This window comes from Oncorhynchus keta, chromosome 36 (assembly GCF_023373465.1).
Source record: "Oncorhynchus keta strain PuntledgeMale-10-30-2019 chromosome 36, Oket_V2, whole genome shotgun sequence".
Lineage (NCBI taxonomy): Eukaryota > Metazoa > Chordata > Actinopteri > Salmoniformes > Salmonidae > Oncorhynchus > Oncorhynchus keta.
This window is the reverse complement of record NC_068456.1, coordinates 20,685,877-20,704,117: the sequence shown is the minus strand read 5'-3', so window position 1 is coordinate 20,704,117 and position 18,241 is coordinate 20,685,877. Positions and strand designations below refer to the sequence as shown.

General features: G+C 42.3%; 1 protein-coding gene and 1 non-coding gene across 4 annotated transcripts in view; one reads left to right on the top strand and one right to left on the bottom strand.

Annotated features, from left to right (window-relative positions):
- Positions 1-18,241, top strand: part of LOC118369413 (protein FAM13A-like) — a 52,971-nt gene that overhangs the window by 19,974 nt on the left and 14,756 nt on the right. For 2 of the 3 annotated variants that reach the window (XM_052498649.1, XM_035753788.2), the window contains exons 7-9: positions 14,083-14,766; positions 15,055-15,187; positions 16,134-16,225. In XM_052498649.1, the coding sequence (XP_052354609.1) occupies positions 14,083-14,766; positions 15,055-15,187; positions 16,134-16,225 (909 nt within the window). The remainder of the gene's footprint in view (positions 1-14,082; positions 14,767-15,054; positions 15,188-16,133; positions 16,226-18,241) is intronic. The other variant, XM_052498650.1, reaches the window with a different exon arrangement.
- On the bottom strand, positions 3,165-3,240 carry trnat-ugu (transfer RNA threonine (anticodon UGU)). Its single transcript has one exon. It is a non-coding gene; the product is annotated as a tRNA-Thr (tRNA).

The following is an 18,241-nucleotide window of genomic DNA, read 5'->3' as shown; positions in this document are numbered from 1 at the left end:
GGATACAGAGAAGGACCACGGTTCAGTGCCCTCTCACTGAGGTCTTATAATGATACGATCTGATGGAAGCTTTACTCTTCACATAGCTCCTTGTAATGCTCTATTATTCCTGTTGTAAATCAAAGAAAGCTTTATTTAGACAACCGGTATGTACAATTCAATGTACTACACCAGCAAAGGTTCACGGATGGTTTACCTCTCAACTTGTGCCAATATCTGAAAGTATTTACTGAAATCATGTTAGTCTCACAGTTCTGTTTTGAAAAGTACTATTCATATATTTTGTTTATTCCCAGTCATCAAGGATATTTGATATATTCCTTAAATCAAATCAAATGTATTTGTCACATTCTTCAGGTGTAGAATAACAGTGAAATGCTCACTTGCAGAGAGAGAAAAACAGAAATAATAGAAAAATAATAACACGAAGAATAAATACACAATGAGTAACGATAACCTGGCTATATGCAGGGGTACTAGGTAATTGAGGTACTGTACATAAAAATCTAAGTAGTGAAACAATAAAAAAGCTATAATTTTTACTGTAGATAAAACTATACTAAATATATTCACATCAGCCAAGTCAACAAACAGGTCACTGACCAGGTCACTGACCATCTCGAATCCCACCGTACCTTCTCCGCTCAGAGACACACTCAAGGTACTAAACGATATCATAACCGCCATCGATAAAAGACAGTACTGTGCAGCCGTCTTCATCGACCTTGCCAAGGCTTTCGACTCTGTCAATCACCATATTCTTATCGGCAGACTCAGTAGCCTCGGTTTTTCGGATGACTGCCTTGCCTGGTTCACCAATTACTTTGCAGACAGAGTTCAGTGTGTCAAATCGGAGGGCATGCTGTCCGGTCCTCTGGCAGTCTCTATGGGGGTGCCACAGGGTTCAATTCTCGGGCCGACTCTTTTCTCTGTATATATCAATGATGTTGCTCTTGCTGCGGGCGATTCCCTGATCCACCGCAGATGACACCATTCTATATACTTTCGGCCCGTCATTGGACACTGTGCTATCTAACCTCCAAACGAGCTTCAATGCCATACAACACTCCTTCCGTGGCCTCCAACTGCTCTTAAACGCTAGTAAAACCAAGTGCATGCTTTTCAACCGATCGCTGCCTGCACCCGCATGCCCGACTAGCATCACCACCCTGGATGGTTCCGACCTTGAATATGTGGACATCTATAAGTACCTAGGTGTCTGGCTAGACTGCAAACTCTCCTTCCAGACTCATATCAAACATCTCCAATTGAAAATCAAATCAAGAGTCGGCTTTCTATTCCGCAACAAAGCCTCCTTCACTCACGCCGCCAAGCTTACCCTAGTAAAACTGACTATCCTACCGATCCTCGACTTCGGCGATGTCATCTACAAAATTGCTTCCAACACTCTACTCAACAAACTGGATGCAGTTTATCACAGTGCCATCCATTTTGTCAATAAAGCACCTTATACCACCCACCACTGCGACTTGTATGCTGTAGTCGGCAGGCCCTCGCTACATATTCGTCGCCAGACCCACTGGCTCCAGGTCATCTACAAGTCCATGCTAGGTAAAGCTCCGCCTTATCTCAGTTCACTGGTCACGATGGCAACACCTATCCGTAGCACGCGCTCCAGCAGGTGTATCTCACTGATCATCCCTACCTCATTTGGCCGCCTTTCGTTCCAGTACTCTGCTGCCTGTGACTGGAACAAATTGAAAAAATTGCTGAAGTTGGAGACTTTTATCTCCCTCACCAACTTCAAACTTCAGCTATCCGAGCAGCTAACCGATCGCTGCAGCTGTACATAGTCTATTGGTAAATAGCCCACCCAATTTCACCTACCTCATCCCCACACTGTTTTTATTTATTTACTTTTCTGCTCTTTTGCATACCAATATCTCTACCTCTACATGACCATCTGATCATTTATCACTCCAGTGTTAATCTGCAAAATTGTAATTAATCACCTACCTCCTCATGCCTTTTGCACACATTGTATATAGACTCCCCATTTAATTCTACTGTGTTATTGACTTGTTAATTGTTTACTCCATGTGTAACTCTGTGTTGTCTGTTCACACTGCTATGCTTTATCTTTGCCAGGTCGCAGTTGCAAATGAGAACTTGTTCTCAACTAGCCTACCTGGTTAAATAAAGGTGAAATAAATAAAAAAATAAAAAAATAACCAAATAATTGATTAAAACACACTGTTTTGCAATGAAGGTCTACAGTAGCCTCAACAGCACTCTCTGGGGTAGCATGACAACTTCTGGAGGATGTCCTCCAACCTATCAGAGCTCTTGCAGCATGAATTTACATGTTATCCAACCAATCAAAGGATGAGAGAATGAATCTAGTACTGAAAGCATAGGCTACAGCTAGCTAGCACTACAGTGCATAAAATGTGGTGAGTAGTTGACTCAAAGAAAGAGCTGACATCTTCTCTGAGGAAGACGTCAGCTTGATGTTGAAATGTCAGTCACCTGTTTGCATCCTGTACAATGGATTACAGTGAGCATAAAGGAATCAATCTTTACCTTTTTTTGTTGAGTGCTCCAACTCCTTTTTACCTCAAATTAGTAATTTTGGAAAATGTTCTTGGCAAGCCATTCTCACAATAGTTGAACAGTTTTTAACAAATTAATTTACTGAAAAATGAGAGACAGAGAGAGATTGTGTTTAATTTTTTCACTTTTATGTAACATTACTGAGGTTGTGGATGCAGCTAGCTAGTTGAGCCTACTCAAACACCCGGCTCGAACAGAGAGGGATGCTATGTTAGCCAGCTAGGTCTGGACATCCAACACTTGAACTCTTCCAAGTCAAGGTAAGCTTTTGGTTTTATTAATTTGTTGCCACTGGGGCCTGCCAGTGTAACTGCTAAACTGCTTGCTGTACACTGTGCTGCATGATTGTAGCGGGTTTACTAATGCATTAGAATCTAGTAGCTATGTTAGCTAAGGTTTGGCTTGGAAAGTTTTTTTTGCCTGGTCACAGCTGTTGTGTTGTGCACTGAAGTTCACAAGCAAAGGGAAATGGTGAGAGGAGAATAGCGCATAGATAATATAATAATAATAATAATAATATAATAATATATGCCATTTAGCTGATGCTTTTATCCAAAGCGACTTACAGTCATGTGTGCATACATTCTACGTATGGGTGGTCCCGGGAATCGAACCCACTACCCTGGCGTTACAAGCGCCATGCTCTACCAACTGAGCCACACTCACTCACTAGATGCGAGAAGGAATTGTACAACGAGCAAAGTGATCATGCTGTTTGTATGTGGCTGCTTTGAAAGTGAACTGTGTTTGTTACGACTTTTACTTCCTCTAGATAGTCAAGTTTGATTGTCTTCTCTTCACCCCTGATCATTCAGCTAATTCTATTGAAAAACTTTTCTTAAACGGAAGCAAACAGAACAAAAACGGGGATAAACATACCTGAATTTGTCCAAGAGGCACTTTCATTTGCAACTGTTTGGACAAATGATTACACCCTAGATCATCTAGATGCAGGCAAGAGTGCAAGGCGGTATTGAATGTGTCACTGTCTGTCACCTTGATTACTCAAGTTTTGCTCTCTGAAAGTATTCAGACCCCTTACTTTTTCCACATTTTGTTACGTTACAGCCTTATTCTAAAATGGATCAAATAAAACATTTTCCTCATCAATCTACACACAATACCCCATAATGACAAATCGAAAACAGGTTTTTAGATTGTTTTTGCAAAAAAACAAACAGAAATACCTTATTTACATAATTATTCAGAAACTTTGCTATGAAACTCAATTGATTGATCTATATAAGGTCCCACAGTTGACAGTGTATGTCAGAGCAAAAACTAAGCCACAAGGTCGAAGGAATTGTCTGTTGAGCTCCGAGATAGGATTGTGACGAGGCACAAATCTGGGGAAGGGTATCTAAAAATGTCTGCAGCACTGAAGGTTCCCAACAACCCGATGGTCACTCGGACAGAGCTCCAGAGTTCCTCTGTGGAGATGGGAGAACCTTCCAGAAGGACAACCACCTCTGCAGCACTCCACCAATCAGGCCTCCTCTGTAAAAGGCACATGACAGCCCGCTTGGAGTTTACCAAAAAGCACCTTAAGTACTCTCAGACCATGAGAAACATGATTCTCTGGTCTGATGAAACCAAGGTTGAACTCTTTGGCCTGAATGCCAGGAAACCTGGAACCATCCCTACGGTGAAGCATGGTGGTGGCAGCATCATGATTTTGGGATGTTTTTCAGCGGCAGGGACTGTGAGACTAGTCAGGTTCGATGGAAAGATGAACTGAGCATTGTACAGAGAGATCCTTTGATGAAAACCTGCTCCAGAGCGCTCAGGACCTCAGACTGGGGCGAAGGTTCGCCTTCCAACAGGACAACAACCTTAAGCACACAGCAGTAGCGGAGAGAACAGTCTTTAACTTGGGTGGATGGAGTCTTCAACAATTTTTAGGGCCTTCCTCTGACACCACCTGATATAGAGGTCCTGGATGGCAGAGAGCTTGGCCCCTAGTAATGTACTGGGCCGAATGCGCTACCCTCTGTAGCGCCTTGCAGTTGGATGCCAAGCAGTTACCATACCAAGTGGTGATGCAGCCAGTAAAGATGACCTCAATGGTGCAGCTGTAGAATTTTTGAGATGCTGAGGGCCCATGCCATTTTCAGCCTTTTGAGGGGGAAGAGGCATTGTTGTGCCTTCTTCACGACTGTGTTGGTGTGTGGACCATAATAATTCCTTAGTGATGGGCTCCCGAGTGCCGCAGCGGTCTAAGGCACTGCATCTCAATGCTAGAGGTGACACTACAGACCTGGTTGGATTCCAGGCTGTATCACAACCGGCCGTGACCAGGAGTCCCATAGGGCAGCGCACAATTGGCCCAGTGTCATCCGGGTTAGGGGAGGGTTTGGCTGGGGGGGCTTTACTTGGCTCATCCCACTCTAGCGACTACTTGTGGTGGGCCGGGTGCCTGCAAGCTGACTTCACTAGTTAGTTAAACAATGTTTCCTCCGACACATTGGTGCGGCTGTCTTCCATGTTAAGCGGGTGGGTGTTAAGGAGCGCGGTTTGGCAGGACACATGACTCGACCTTCACTTTTCTCGAGCCCGTTGGGGGAGTTGCAGCGATGAGACAAGATCGTAATTGGATCGCAATTGTATGTTACAGAATAAACATTTAAAATAATGATGCACATTCATCCGCTTAACACGGGGTGTAGAGCCTAACTGGCTCTAAGCAACACGTGAGTTTCAAGTTTGGGGAAGATAATTTTCACCATAAAAATGCGCCTTTATAATAAAAGCATTATATGCATAATTGCATTTGCGGTCACTTTTGATAATGGTGTTTTCCCGCTAATGGAACATTTGCGCTTATAGCCTTCTGCCGTGTGCGCATTGCTACGCTTATAATGTGAAGAAATAGCCTAATAGTTTATCACATTTTAAGCTAAACATTTTGATCTGTTGTGTCAGCCTCATTGGGTAAAACATTTTTTTTGATGCTAGTGGTTGTATTTAACTGTCCCAGACTATGTTTGGAAATATTTATCTATGGCACAGAATAGAACATGTAAACTTTTGTACTATGGGTGGATTGACATAGGCTAGTGCTTTTGCTGTTCGTTAGGGCTTCTCATCTTTTTGGCTGACGAAGAATTTATGTGGATAGTTCTTCCAATATCTTCAATATGCACCTCGGAATTGGATAAGGACTTGTAGCCTGTGAGACAGACCCGATCACGTGATGAAGAGCCAAGTGAGTGAGAGGTGCTCTGGAGCTGGCAGCACTCAGGGAGAAGGGAACAACGGCATGGATTTTTTTAGGGTGCATTACGGCCACACAAAGGGGATGCCGCCGGGAAATTTGAGGCATTATCAATAGCTTGTCAAATTGTGAAAGAGAGACTGATGAAGTGTGTTCAGCCTGCTCAAAAAACAAAGCAGAGCTCATGCCTTTTAAGCTACTTTTTTCAAATCATCATTAGAGTCGCATCATGCAGCCTTATAATGTATTAAAAATCAAAACATAAAGCCCAACGTTTGTAGAACAACTAAAGTTACATCAATAACTCTAAATTAAGCATATAGGAGTACCTATTTCTTTGTTAACCGCTCCAAACAGAATAGCCGCATGTGTGCACTCCCTCAAATCATTTGGAGAAAATATCCTTTCTATTTTATTCAGCCTTGTTGAATTGTATTCTTCAAACTATAAAATAATGCCACGTAATTCTAACCAAATCTCGTCTGCTAAATGAACTAGTGTAGCCCACAGCCATATGGCATAGCCAGATCAGGACCTAAAATAAGGACAACTCAGACTATGCTATTCTGTTATTCTGAAATAGATTACATTTTCTTATAATCCTGTTTCTTTAGACCTGTCTAAAATAAATTAGTTGTAGGTTATATTACATGGATTTATTCAACTTTTTAAAATGTAGTTGTTACAAAGGTCTTCATCAGTGGCTTGTAGGCTATGTGTGGAAGCCAGGATATGCTAAATGTGTATATGTTAATCAACGGTCAATTACCGTGAGACCAACAGTTATTTGCTTGACAATCACCGGCTGACAAAATTTTGTGACCGCCACAGCCCTAAATAAGGTCAGGTTGAAGTTGTGTGTGTTTGGGAAATCATGTGTATCAGAGGGTAACTGGACCATACTAGAACTCCCAGTGTCAGCAGTGGCCTCAATCCTCTGCCAGATAGCCTAGAGGGGTATGTAAATAGATTCAGCCGCGAGCCGTTTTTTGTCAGAGTGGATGGTTGGCGGGCCGGAACATAATTATAATAATTTATACACTGAAAATTCACCACAACTAAGCACAAAAAGAGGTTGTGTTTGAAAATAACAATAATTGTATACCTTGATTACATTGAGACATGATCACGTCTATTTTTATATTCACAGAAGTGCTTGGGAACAGATTTCCTAAATTACACATATTTTTTACTGAATTCCTGGTGATGTTAGTCTATTTTGACCTAAAATCCCCCCCAAAAATCACTCGCAGGCTGCCTAATTGCCGACCCTTGACCTAGATGCTCACTTGACACATGGTAGGGTCAACACAAAGAGTTCACCCTCTTTGTGCGTGTGTGTGGTATGTGTGTTGGTTTGTGTGTTTGGTGTGTGGTGGTATGTGGGCATGGTCGGTGTGGGTAGCTACCCATGCTCCCAGTCCACTGCCACCAGCCACCCTCTCTGGGCTGGTTGGGGATCAGGTTGTCAAAGGACAATTTAAAGTCAGACAACACCATCTGGAACTAGCAGGAATGACTCAGAGCTGGTGTTTGTGCTTGTGTGTTTGTGTGTGTGTCTTACCTATTGGCAAAGGAGAGTCGGAAACAGTCAAGTTGATATCACCAAGGATTTTACAGATGCCTCTCATTACACCAGTGAGAGGGGCTTTGTAAATAGATAAGATATCATCATGAGATACTTTATATTAAGGGAGGATATTTGTTATAGAGCTGTATCCTAGTCATTTGCATAATGATGTTGTGTCTAGATATGTGGATCTCTTTGGCTTTTCAGTATGTAGTTTTTAGGAGAATCCCTCTACACAGACTCTATATTATTAAATCCCTTCTTTAGGAGAATCCCTCTACACAGACTCTATATTATTAAATCCCTTCTGTCCCTTGTTACATTGCATTGAGGGTAGTACTCAGCAGGGATTCTGACTGAGGGTCTGGGTAAGAGGCGTTGCTTTCTCTCTTTCTCTTTGACAGCCTCTGACCTACTTCCACCTGGGTTTCACAGCTTATAATGGTTTACCCTGGGCAGCATTACCAATTGCTAATTGCGCTCTGAGGCGAGTGGGCCATCCTTAGTGTGTGCGCATGCACACTGTGTGTTTATGTGTGACTGGGTTGAGGGGGCAGTACATCAGATGTACTCGGCTAGTTGGTTAGTTAGTTGGTTGGAATTGGTTGAGTGTCCTAAATATTCTCCTGTGTTTTCTGCTTCAGCATCCCAGGAAAAAGTAATTGAGCTACAGTGCTTTGCGAGTAAAGACTGAATATTTACAGTGAATAAAACTTGTTTGGTTGCATGTTTAAAAATTGCAATGTTACACTGCATTCCTAAAAATGTAATTGTTTGTGTAATTACTGTCCTATTTTTAGATTAGGCTAGATGACTGTTCTTGAAAAAATTTGTAGGATGCTTTCAAGACATTCTAGTAGCATTTCTACAATGCATACAGTATCAGTCAAAAGTTTGGAAACCTACTCATTCAAGGGTTTTTCTTTATTTGTACTTTTTTCTACATTGTAGAATAATAGTGAAGACATTAAAACTATGAAATAACACATATGGAATCATTTAGTAACCAAAAAAGTGTTAAACAAATCCAAATATATATTTTATATTCTTCAAAGTAGCCACCCTTTGCCTTGATGACAGCTTTTTTACACTTTTGGCATTCTCTAAACCAGCTTCATGAGGAATGCTTTTCCAACAGTCTTGAAGGAGTTCCCACATATGCTGAGCACTTGTTGGCTGCTTTTCCTTCACTCTGCGGTCCAACTCAGCACAAACCATCTCAATTGGGTCAGGTCATCTGATGCAGCACCAGCATTCTCGTTCTTGGTCATATAGCCCTTACACAGCCTGGAGGTGTGTTTTGGGTCATTGCCCTGTTGATAACAAATGATAGTCCCACTAAGTGCAAATCAGATGGGATGGCATATCGCTGCAGAATGCTGTGGTAACCATTCTGGTTAAGTGTGCCTTGAATTCTAAATAAATCACAGACAGTGTCACTGGCAAAGTACCCCCACACCATTACACCATATCCTCCATGCTTCACGGTGGGAACCACACACGCGGAGATCATCTGTTCACCTACTCTGCGTCTCACAAACACACGGCGGTTGGGTCCAAAAATCTCACATTTGGACTCATCAGACCAAAGGACAGATTTCCACTGGTCTAATGTCCATTACTCATGTTTCTTGGCCCAAGCAGGTCTCTTCTTATTATTGGTGTCCTTTAGTAATGGTTTCATTGCAGAAATTCAATTCAATTCTTGAAATGTATAAAGCATGTACTTGGGCTACAATCTGAGGTGCAGTTAATTCTAATTAATTTATCCTCTGCAGCAGAAGTAACTCTGGGTCTTTCTTTCCTGGTGCGGTCCTCATGAGAGCCAGTTTCATCACAGGGCTTGATGGTTTTTGCGATTGCACTTGAAGAAACGTTCAAGTTCTTGAAATGCTCCGGATTGACTGATCTTCATGTCTTAAAGTAATGATGGACTGCTGTTTCTCTGCTTATTTTAGCTGTTTTTGCCATAATATGGACTTGGTCTTTTACCAAATAGGGCCATCTTCTGTATACCACCCCTACCTTGTCACAACACAACCGATTGGCTGAAACACAGGAAAGAAATTCCACTTTTAACAAGTCACACCTGTTCATTGAAATGCATTTCAGGTGACTACCTCATGAAGCTGGTTGAGAGAATGCCAAGAGTGTGCAAAGCTCTCATCAAGGCAAAGGGTGGCTACTTTGAAGAATCTAAAATATATATGAGTAGGTGTGTCACGCCCTGACCTTAGAGAGCCTTTTTATGTCTCTATTTTGGTTTGGTCAAGGTGTGATTTGGGTGGGCATTCTATGTTCTTTATTTCTTTGTTTCTGGCCGTGGTTCCCAATCAGAGGCAGCTGTCTATCATTGTCTCTGATTGGGTGTCATACTTAGGCAGCCCTTTTCCCTCCTTCTGTGTGGGATCTTGTTATTTTATTTGTGTGCAGATAGTTTGCACAACGAAGCTGTTTTGTTGATGTATTCTTTATTGTTTTTATCTTTTCTAAAGTTTCACTTCGTTAATAAATTATGTGGAACTCAAAGAACGCTGCGCCTTGGTCTCATCCTTCCGACAACACCAGTTACAAGGTGTGTCCAAACTTTTGACTGGTACTGTATGTTTTGCTACTCAGTTGAGTTGAATGAGGTGAACTCAGTGTGAAGTTGCTGCTGCTAAATAAAATAAGTAGGCTAGACCGGGTTTGGTTGTCACACTTTTTATTTCTCAGCACCAGTATATCTTACCAGGCTTTTTTCAGTATTAATAGAAAGACCAAGGTATTGGTTTGAAATAGGGAAAAAAAAAATATCCTCACATCTTATTCCAACATGGTGTTAGGGCTGGGCGATATGGGCAAAATATTATATCATGGTATTTAAAAAATTGGACGGTATGACGGTATTTTTAGTTTTTGAATTATAGTTCTACATTTGCTTAATAAGTAGTGAGTGATCCTAGGGTGGCAACACATAAACTCAGCAAAAAAAGAAACGTCCCTTGTTCAGGACCCTGTCTTTCAAAGATCATTTCTAAAAATCCATATAACTTCACAGATCTTCATTGTAAAGGATTTAAACACTGTTTCCCATGCTTGTTCAATGAACCATAAAAAATTTATGAACATGCACCTGTGGAATAGTTGTTAAGACACTAACAGCTTACAGACGGTAGGCAATTAAAGTCACAGTTATGAAAACTTAGGACACTAAAGAGGCCTTTCTACTGACTCTGATAAACACCAATAGAAAGATGCCCAGGGTCCCTGCTCATCTGCGTGAGGAGGCATGAGGACTGCAGATGTGCCCAGGGCAATAAATTGCAATATCCGTACTGTGATACGCCTAAGACAGCGTTACAGGGAGACAGGACGGACAGCTGATTGTCCTCGCAGTGGCAGACCACGTGTAACAACACCTGCACAGGATCGGTACATCCGAACATCACACCTGCGGAATAGGATGGCAACAACAACTGCCCGAGTTACACCAGGAACGCACAATCCCTTCATCAGTGCTCAGACTGTCCGCAATAGGCTGAGAGAGGCTGGACTGAGGGCTTGTAGGCCTGTTGTAAGGCAGGTCCTTACCAGGCATCACCGGCAACAACGTCACCTATGGGCACAAACCCACCGTCGCTGGACCTGACAGGACTGGCAAAAAGTGCTCTTCACTGACGAGTCGCGGCTTTGTCTCACCAGGGGTGATGGTCGGATTCAAGTTTATCGTCGAAGGAATGAGTGTTACACCGATGCCTGTACTCTGGAGCGGGATCGATTTGGAGGTGGAGAGTCCGTCATGGTCTGGGGCGGTGTGTCACAGCATCATCGGACTGAGCTTGTTGTCATTGCAGGCAATCTCAATGCTGTGTGTTACCGGGAAGACATCCTCCTCCCTCATGTGGTACCCTTCCTGCAGGCTCATCCTGACATGATCCCCTAGCATGACAATGCCACCAGCCATACTGCTCATTCTGTGTGTGATTTCCTGCAAGACAGGAATGTCAGTATTCTGCCATGGCCAGCGAAGAGCCCGGATCTCAATCCCATTGAGCACGTCTGGGACGTGTTGAATCGGAGGGTGAAGGCTAGGGCCATTCCCCCAGAAATGTCCGGGAACTTGTAGGTGCCATGGTGGAAGAGAGGGGTAACATCTCACAGCAAGAACTGGTAAATCTGGTGCAGTCCATGAGGAGGAGATGCACTGCAGTACTTAATGCAGCTGGTGGCCACACCAGATACTGGCTGTTACTTTTGATTTTGACCCCCCCCTTTGTTCAGGGACACATTATTCAATTTATGTTAGTCACATGTCTGTGGAACTTGTTCAGTTTATGTCTCAGTAGTTGAATCTTGTTATCTTCATATAAATATTTACAAATGTTAAGTTTGCTGAAAATATATGCAGTTGACAGTGAAAGGATGTTTCTTTTTTTGCTGAGTTAACATTCTGTGATTTCAGTGAGTCTTTCTCCATTCTGATTGTTTTATACTGTTCAATTCAACTTCAACCAAAACAAATTTCAGCACTTTTATCATTTCTGCTTTTCCTGCACTCAATTGTAGTGGTGGAAAAAATACCCAATTGCCATACTTGAGTAAAAGTAAAGATATGTTAATAGAAAATGAATATTATTATATTATTATTATTATTATTATATAAAATGACTAAAGTAAAAGTGAAATACTACTTGAGTAAAAGTCTAATAGTATTTGGTTTTAAATATACTTTTGCATCGAAAGTAAAAGTATAAATGATTTCAAATTCCTTATATTAAGCAAACCAGATGGCACCCTTGTCTTGTTTTTATATTATTTACGGTTGACCAGAAGCACACTCCAACACTCAGACATAATTTACAAACAAAGTATTTGTGTTTAGTGAGTCCTCCAGATCAGAGGCAGTAGATGACCATGGATGTTGTCTTGGCAAGTGTGTGAATTGGACCATTTTCCTGTCCTGCTAAGCATTCAAAATGTAATGAGTACTTTTAGGTGTCAGAGAAAATGTATGGAGTAAAAAGTACAGTATTTTCTTTAGGAATGTAGTGAAGTAAAAGTTGTCAAAAATAGTAAAGTACAGATACATTTTTTTTATTACTTGAAATTATTTTTTACTTAAGTACTTTACACCATTGTTAAATTGAGATAATTTCCACACTGCCACGTAGGGCTGCAGGATATGGCCAAATAATCTAGGATTCATTTTTAACCAAACGTTGCAATTGCGATTTGACTTGCGAATTAGAGCAAAACTGTTGGAATCATGGAAATATAATGACTATTCAAATTATATAGTTTTAATATAATAGTGGACACTTTGAAGACAGTGTTGTTTGAGATGACAACGAATTAAAATGCCAGGGAGGAGTTATTGTGACAGGGTAGGTAGGATCTAGTGTTGATAGGTGTTTCCTTAGGGGACCCCAAAGGCTTTGGCTACATTGCATGTTTTCTCTTAGCTACTTCATGTAGCTAACATATTCTTGCTTTGCATATTCCTCTTTGATTTAGAAGATGCTGTTGCACAAACAACATGCTGATTTATATCTACACCATCACTGATGAGGCTCGATTAGCTAGCTACGTTTGTTCTTACTCAGTACATTTATTAGCTAGCTAGCTTTCAGCATTAGCGGCTAACAATTAACGTCTCACAAGATGTATGGTAACTTGCTAAGAAAAGACAAACTAGCTGTTTGCTGATGTAAGAAACACAAACTAATATAGAACACCAGTGGATATATATTAAGAAGCAAATTGAAAACAGCATTGTTGTCATCAACATTGTTGCATGTGCTGCATTGACCACGCAGACTGAACGCAAGTGTCTCGTGGTTGAGGATCATCAAGTGCGCTCCTTGAGTGAAAGGGAGCGTGGCTAGGTCTGTGTGGAATGTGGCACATAGACAAATCGCGGAGAGAGATGACTCAAGTAGCGAAGTAAACTATAACATTTGCCATTACACAAGGCGTATCATATTTAACAAACCAAACATTAAAATACCGGTATAGAAGGTAAAGTAAAAACCCAAACCGGTCCCTGCATCAATACCGGTAAATCATAAAATACGGTATACTGCCCAACCCTACATGGCGTTATAAGCCATCAAACATACTCGGTCCACTTGTGGCAACCAGACCCATCGTGGGGTTGGTTGTCAGTGTTTGCTAGTAGCTTCTTCCTGTTGTAATAGGAAATTAACAATATAGTATCTTAGAAATAGCCTTCCTTTGATTTAACCATATTCCTAACAAAATTCTGCATTTTATTCCTTGATAATCACATGGCATTTTGAGTAAATTTGCCTGTGTGGGTGTGTGACAGAAAAAGAGGAAATGATGGGAGCTTTTTATAGCAGAAGCACAAAGGACCTTGGGATTTGTTGTATCCTAGCAGTGGCAGTGTCCCTGAACAATATGGTTACAATGGATTGGATTGTGACAAGGGTATTTCCATGTAAAAGGCCCAATGAGCACAAACAGCTCATTTGGTGTCAAATGAGCTAAGAGTCAAGACTATATATTTTATTTTATTTACTAAGGCATACTAAGGCATTTTTCAACCGTTTTCTATCTTTAAAAAATAGGAATAAGCAATGGCTGTTGATTTCAGGTCAAATGGATGGAAACAGATGGAAAAGGGGCCAGATTTTGCAGATAATAAGCATTATGTCCTCCAGCTAAACACAAATATCACTCGTACCTTTAACATTGCACTTGTATGATCCCCTCTGTGTAGTCCTGAGACTTTGGACATTGGCTCGCACCTCACCACCCACACACAGCACCTGATCCCAGACCTGTTGGAGGATGTTGTGGATGGAGAACCTGGCTGTGTTCTCACCTGCTCCACTTATCCTGGACCAGCTGGGGAGCCCAGCCAACAGGAGGAGGAGAATCCTGGACCAGCTGGGGAGCCTAGCCAACAGGAGGAGGAGGATCCTGGACCAGCTGAGGAGCCCAACCAACAGGAGGAGGAGGATCCTGGACCAGCTGGGGAGCCTAGCCAAAAGGAGGAGGAGGATCCTGGACCAGCTGGGGAGCCTAGCCAACAGGAGGAGGAGGATCCTGGACCAGCTGAGGAGCCTAACCAACAGGAGGAGGAGGATCCTGGACCAGCTGGGGAGCCTAGCCAAAAGGAGGAGGAGGATCCTGGACCAGCTGAGGAGCCTAGCCAACAGGAGGAGGAGGATCCTGGACCAGCTGTGGAACTTAGCCAACAGGAGGAGGAGAATCCTGGACCAGCTGGGGAGCTTAGCCAACAGGAGGAGGAGGATCTTGGACCAGCTGTGGAACTTAGCCAACAGGAGGAGGAGAATACTGGACCAGCTGGGGAGCTTAGCCAACAGGAGGAGGAGGATCTTGGACCAGCTGGGGAGCCTAGCCAACATGAGGAGGAGAATCCTGGATGTCTCAGGGGAAGGTGGGTCTCTGTGGTGCTGTGGCCCGTCCTTTATACCTCCTGAGCTTTCCCCTCTCTGTCCCAGAGTCCCTGGGGGGGATTGAAGGTGATGTCACTTAGTTACCCTCCCCCATATGACCCCTGCATCTGTTCACTTACTTTACATGCAGTTTATGAATGTATTAATGCTTCATTGTGATGTCCTTACTGAGAAGATCAAGGTGATCCACCTTATCCTGCCTGCTCAAGTCTCATTATGGTAAAGATATTGAGGAATGCACTTCAGCTTGGATATTTCTTCCTGAGCAGGACAAGGTCACAACAGGAGGAAGACCCAGCTACCTCCTCCAGCATAAAGGAGGAAGAGGACGAAGAGAAGGAGAGGGGCACAACCCCTTTAGCCATCTGTGGACTCATGGACAGTAAAGAAGACTATTGCCAGGTGTGTATAGAGTTCCCTCTCTCTTCCCCTACTCTCTTTCTCTCTCTCTTTCAATCTCCCCCCACACACTGGCTCTCTCTTTCAATCTCTCTCACTCTCCCTCTCTCTCTCTTGCTCTCTCTCTTGCTCTCTCTTTCCTCAATAACAATGCAAAAGGCATGGCAAGCGGTACCAAGTCTAGGACAAAAAGGCTTCTCAACAGTTTTTACCCCCAAGCCAGAAGACCCCTGAACAGGTAATCAAATGGCTACCTTGACTATTTGCATTGTGTGCCCCCCCCCCGCGAATCCCTCTTTTTATGCTGCTGCTACTCTCTGTTTATCATATATGCATAGTCACTTTAACTATACATTCATGTACATACTACCTCAATTGTGCAGACCAACCAGTGTCTGTATGTAGCCTCGCTACTGTATATAGCCTGTCTTTTTACTGTTGTTTTATTTATTTACTTACCTATTGTTCACCTAATACCTTTTTTGCACTATTGGTTAGAGCCTGTAAGTAAGCATTTCACTGTAAGGCCTACACCTGTTGTATTCGGCACACGTGACAAATGAAGTTTGATTTGATTTGAAAACAAATGATTGGTGATTCACCCTCAGCTCAACACACTTTAAGTGTATACATGTATTTACCACTCTATATTATTCAGTGATAGACTAGATGTTAACGTCACACATCCAGAGCTATTTCTAATCCACAGTGTTATTATGACGTGCAACACGGCTCCCTATTAAGCAGTCTATAGAAATAAATAACTAGCTAATGAGCAAAAGTGCACATTCGCTGAGATATGTTTGGTGAAATATGAATTTGTTAGAATGGGTAAATTGCAGCAATAATTTATGCCAATATTCTCAGAGTACATAATGGTATGGTATGTTTCATTTAATGAATCTGTGTACAGTCTACTGATAAAGACATTGTCCGTATTGGGTTTTAGGATCATGACCCCTCCAGCTCTCAGCGCGTCAGGTGTGTGACAGTGAGCTGGCAGGCTCAGGACACCCAGAACCAAGACCAGCACAAAAACAGGTACAGTGGGGCAAAAAAGTATTTAGTCAGCCACCAATTGTGCAAGTTCTCCCACTTAAAAAGATGAGAGAGGCCTGTAATTTTCATCATAGGTACACTTCAACTATGACAGACAAAATGAGAGAACAAAATCCAGATCACATTGTAGGATTTTTTATGAATTTATTTGCAAATTATGGTGGAAAATACGTATTTGGGGCTGTTGCTGGGCAACACGGACTTTCAACTCCCTCCAAAGATTTTCTATGGGGTTGAGATCTGGAGACTGGCTAGGCCACTACAGGACCTTGAAATGCTTCTTACGAACCCACTCCTTCGATGCCCTGGCGGTGTGTTTGGGATCATTGTCATGCTGAAAGACCCATCCACGTTTCATGTTCAATGCCCTTGCTGATTGAAGGGCATTAAAAAAAAGTTATTTTGGTTTCATCTGACCATATGACATTCTCCCAATCTTCTTCTGGATCATCCAAATGCTAGCAAACTTCAGACGGGCCTGGACATGTACTGGCTTAAGCAGGGGGACATGTCTGGCACTGCAGGATTTGAGTCCCTGGCGGCGTAGTGTGTTACTGATGGTAGGATTTGTTACTTTGGTCCCAGCTCTCTGCAGGTCATTCACTAGGTCCCCCCGTGTGGTTCTGGGATTTTTGATCTTGCTTGGAGCCCCAGATTGAGGGAGATTATCAGTGGTCTTGTATGTCTTCCATTTCCTAATAATTGCTCCCACAGTTGATTTCTTAAAACCAAGCTGCTTACCTATTGCAGATTTTGTCTTCCCAGCCTGGTGCAGGTCTACAATTTTGTTTCTGGTGTCCTTTGACAGCTCTTTGGTCTTGGCCATAGTGGAGTTTGGAGTGTGACTGTTTGAGGTTGTGGACAGGTGTATTTTATACTGATAACAAGTTCAAACAGGTGCCATTAATACAGGTAACGAGTGGAGGACAGAGGAGCCTCTTAAAGAAGAAGTTAGAGGTCTGTGAGAGCCAGAAATCTTGCTTGTTTGTAGGTGACCAAATACTTATTTTCCACCATAATTTGCAAATAAATTCATAAAAAATCCTACAATGTGATTTTCTGTTTTTTTTTCTCATTTTGTCTGTCATAGTTGAAGTGTACCTATGATGAAAATTACAGGCCTCTCTCATCTTTTTAAGTGGGAGAACTTGCACAATTGGTGGCTGACGAAATATTTTTTTGCCCCACAGTACAAGGCTTTTAGGGAAGATACACTTTTATTTGTGTCAACAGATATATTACTTTCATGGTAATATCAATCACATGCAAGGGCTGAGAGAGTGGCCAATACAGTACAGGAAGTAGGAGTAAGTTATTTTGGTAATGATTTAGGGAACAAGGCACGTGTTCTCTCACTGCTGGCTGCTAGCATTGATTTACTGGCTGATTCCCAGGCATCACCAAGCCTATCCCAACATTCCCATCAAATCAAGACCAGTCTTTCTAATGATTGACTATAATGACTCATATGGTATAATATAATTATCTCAACAGAACAATCAACTTTCAATGCTGGTGTGCTATGAAAGAACCCTTAACCCGATCCACTTTTTCACTTTCATGTTGAAAACAAACAGATGATTAAGAACCATTTGAGGAAGGTCAGCAGCAACAGAGCGGTGGTATCTCTGCTTGCTAGAGGAGAGGGGAAAACTGTACTGATCCATCTACTGCTCTTCTGACCCAACCCAAATGTAGCATCTTTAATTCGGATTGGAACAATTTTTTGTCTGAAAACCTCTGCCATGATGTAGTCTGCCATGATGTAGTACCTAGTCCAGTGGAAGGTACTGAATGGCAGGTACTGATCTTGGCTCCTGAAGAGTCCACAAAAACCCATGATCTTTACACCTGGACTGTCGAAATCGACACAGAGCTTAGGAAGTTGTACACTCTTTTTCCAGATTTACATCCACTGACATGCATAAGGGAAACCTGTATGATGTCATTGTAGGTACAGCGAACGTAGGACCAAGATTCCAAATAATGGACCGAGAA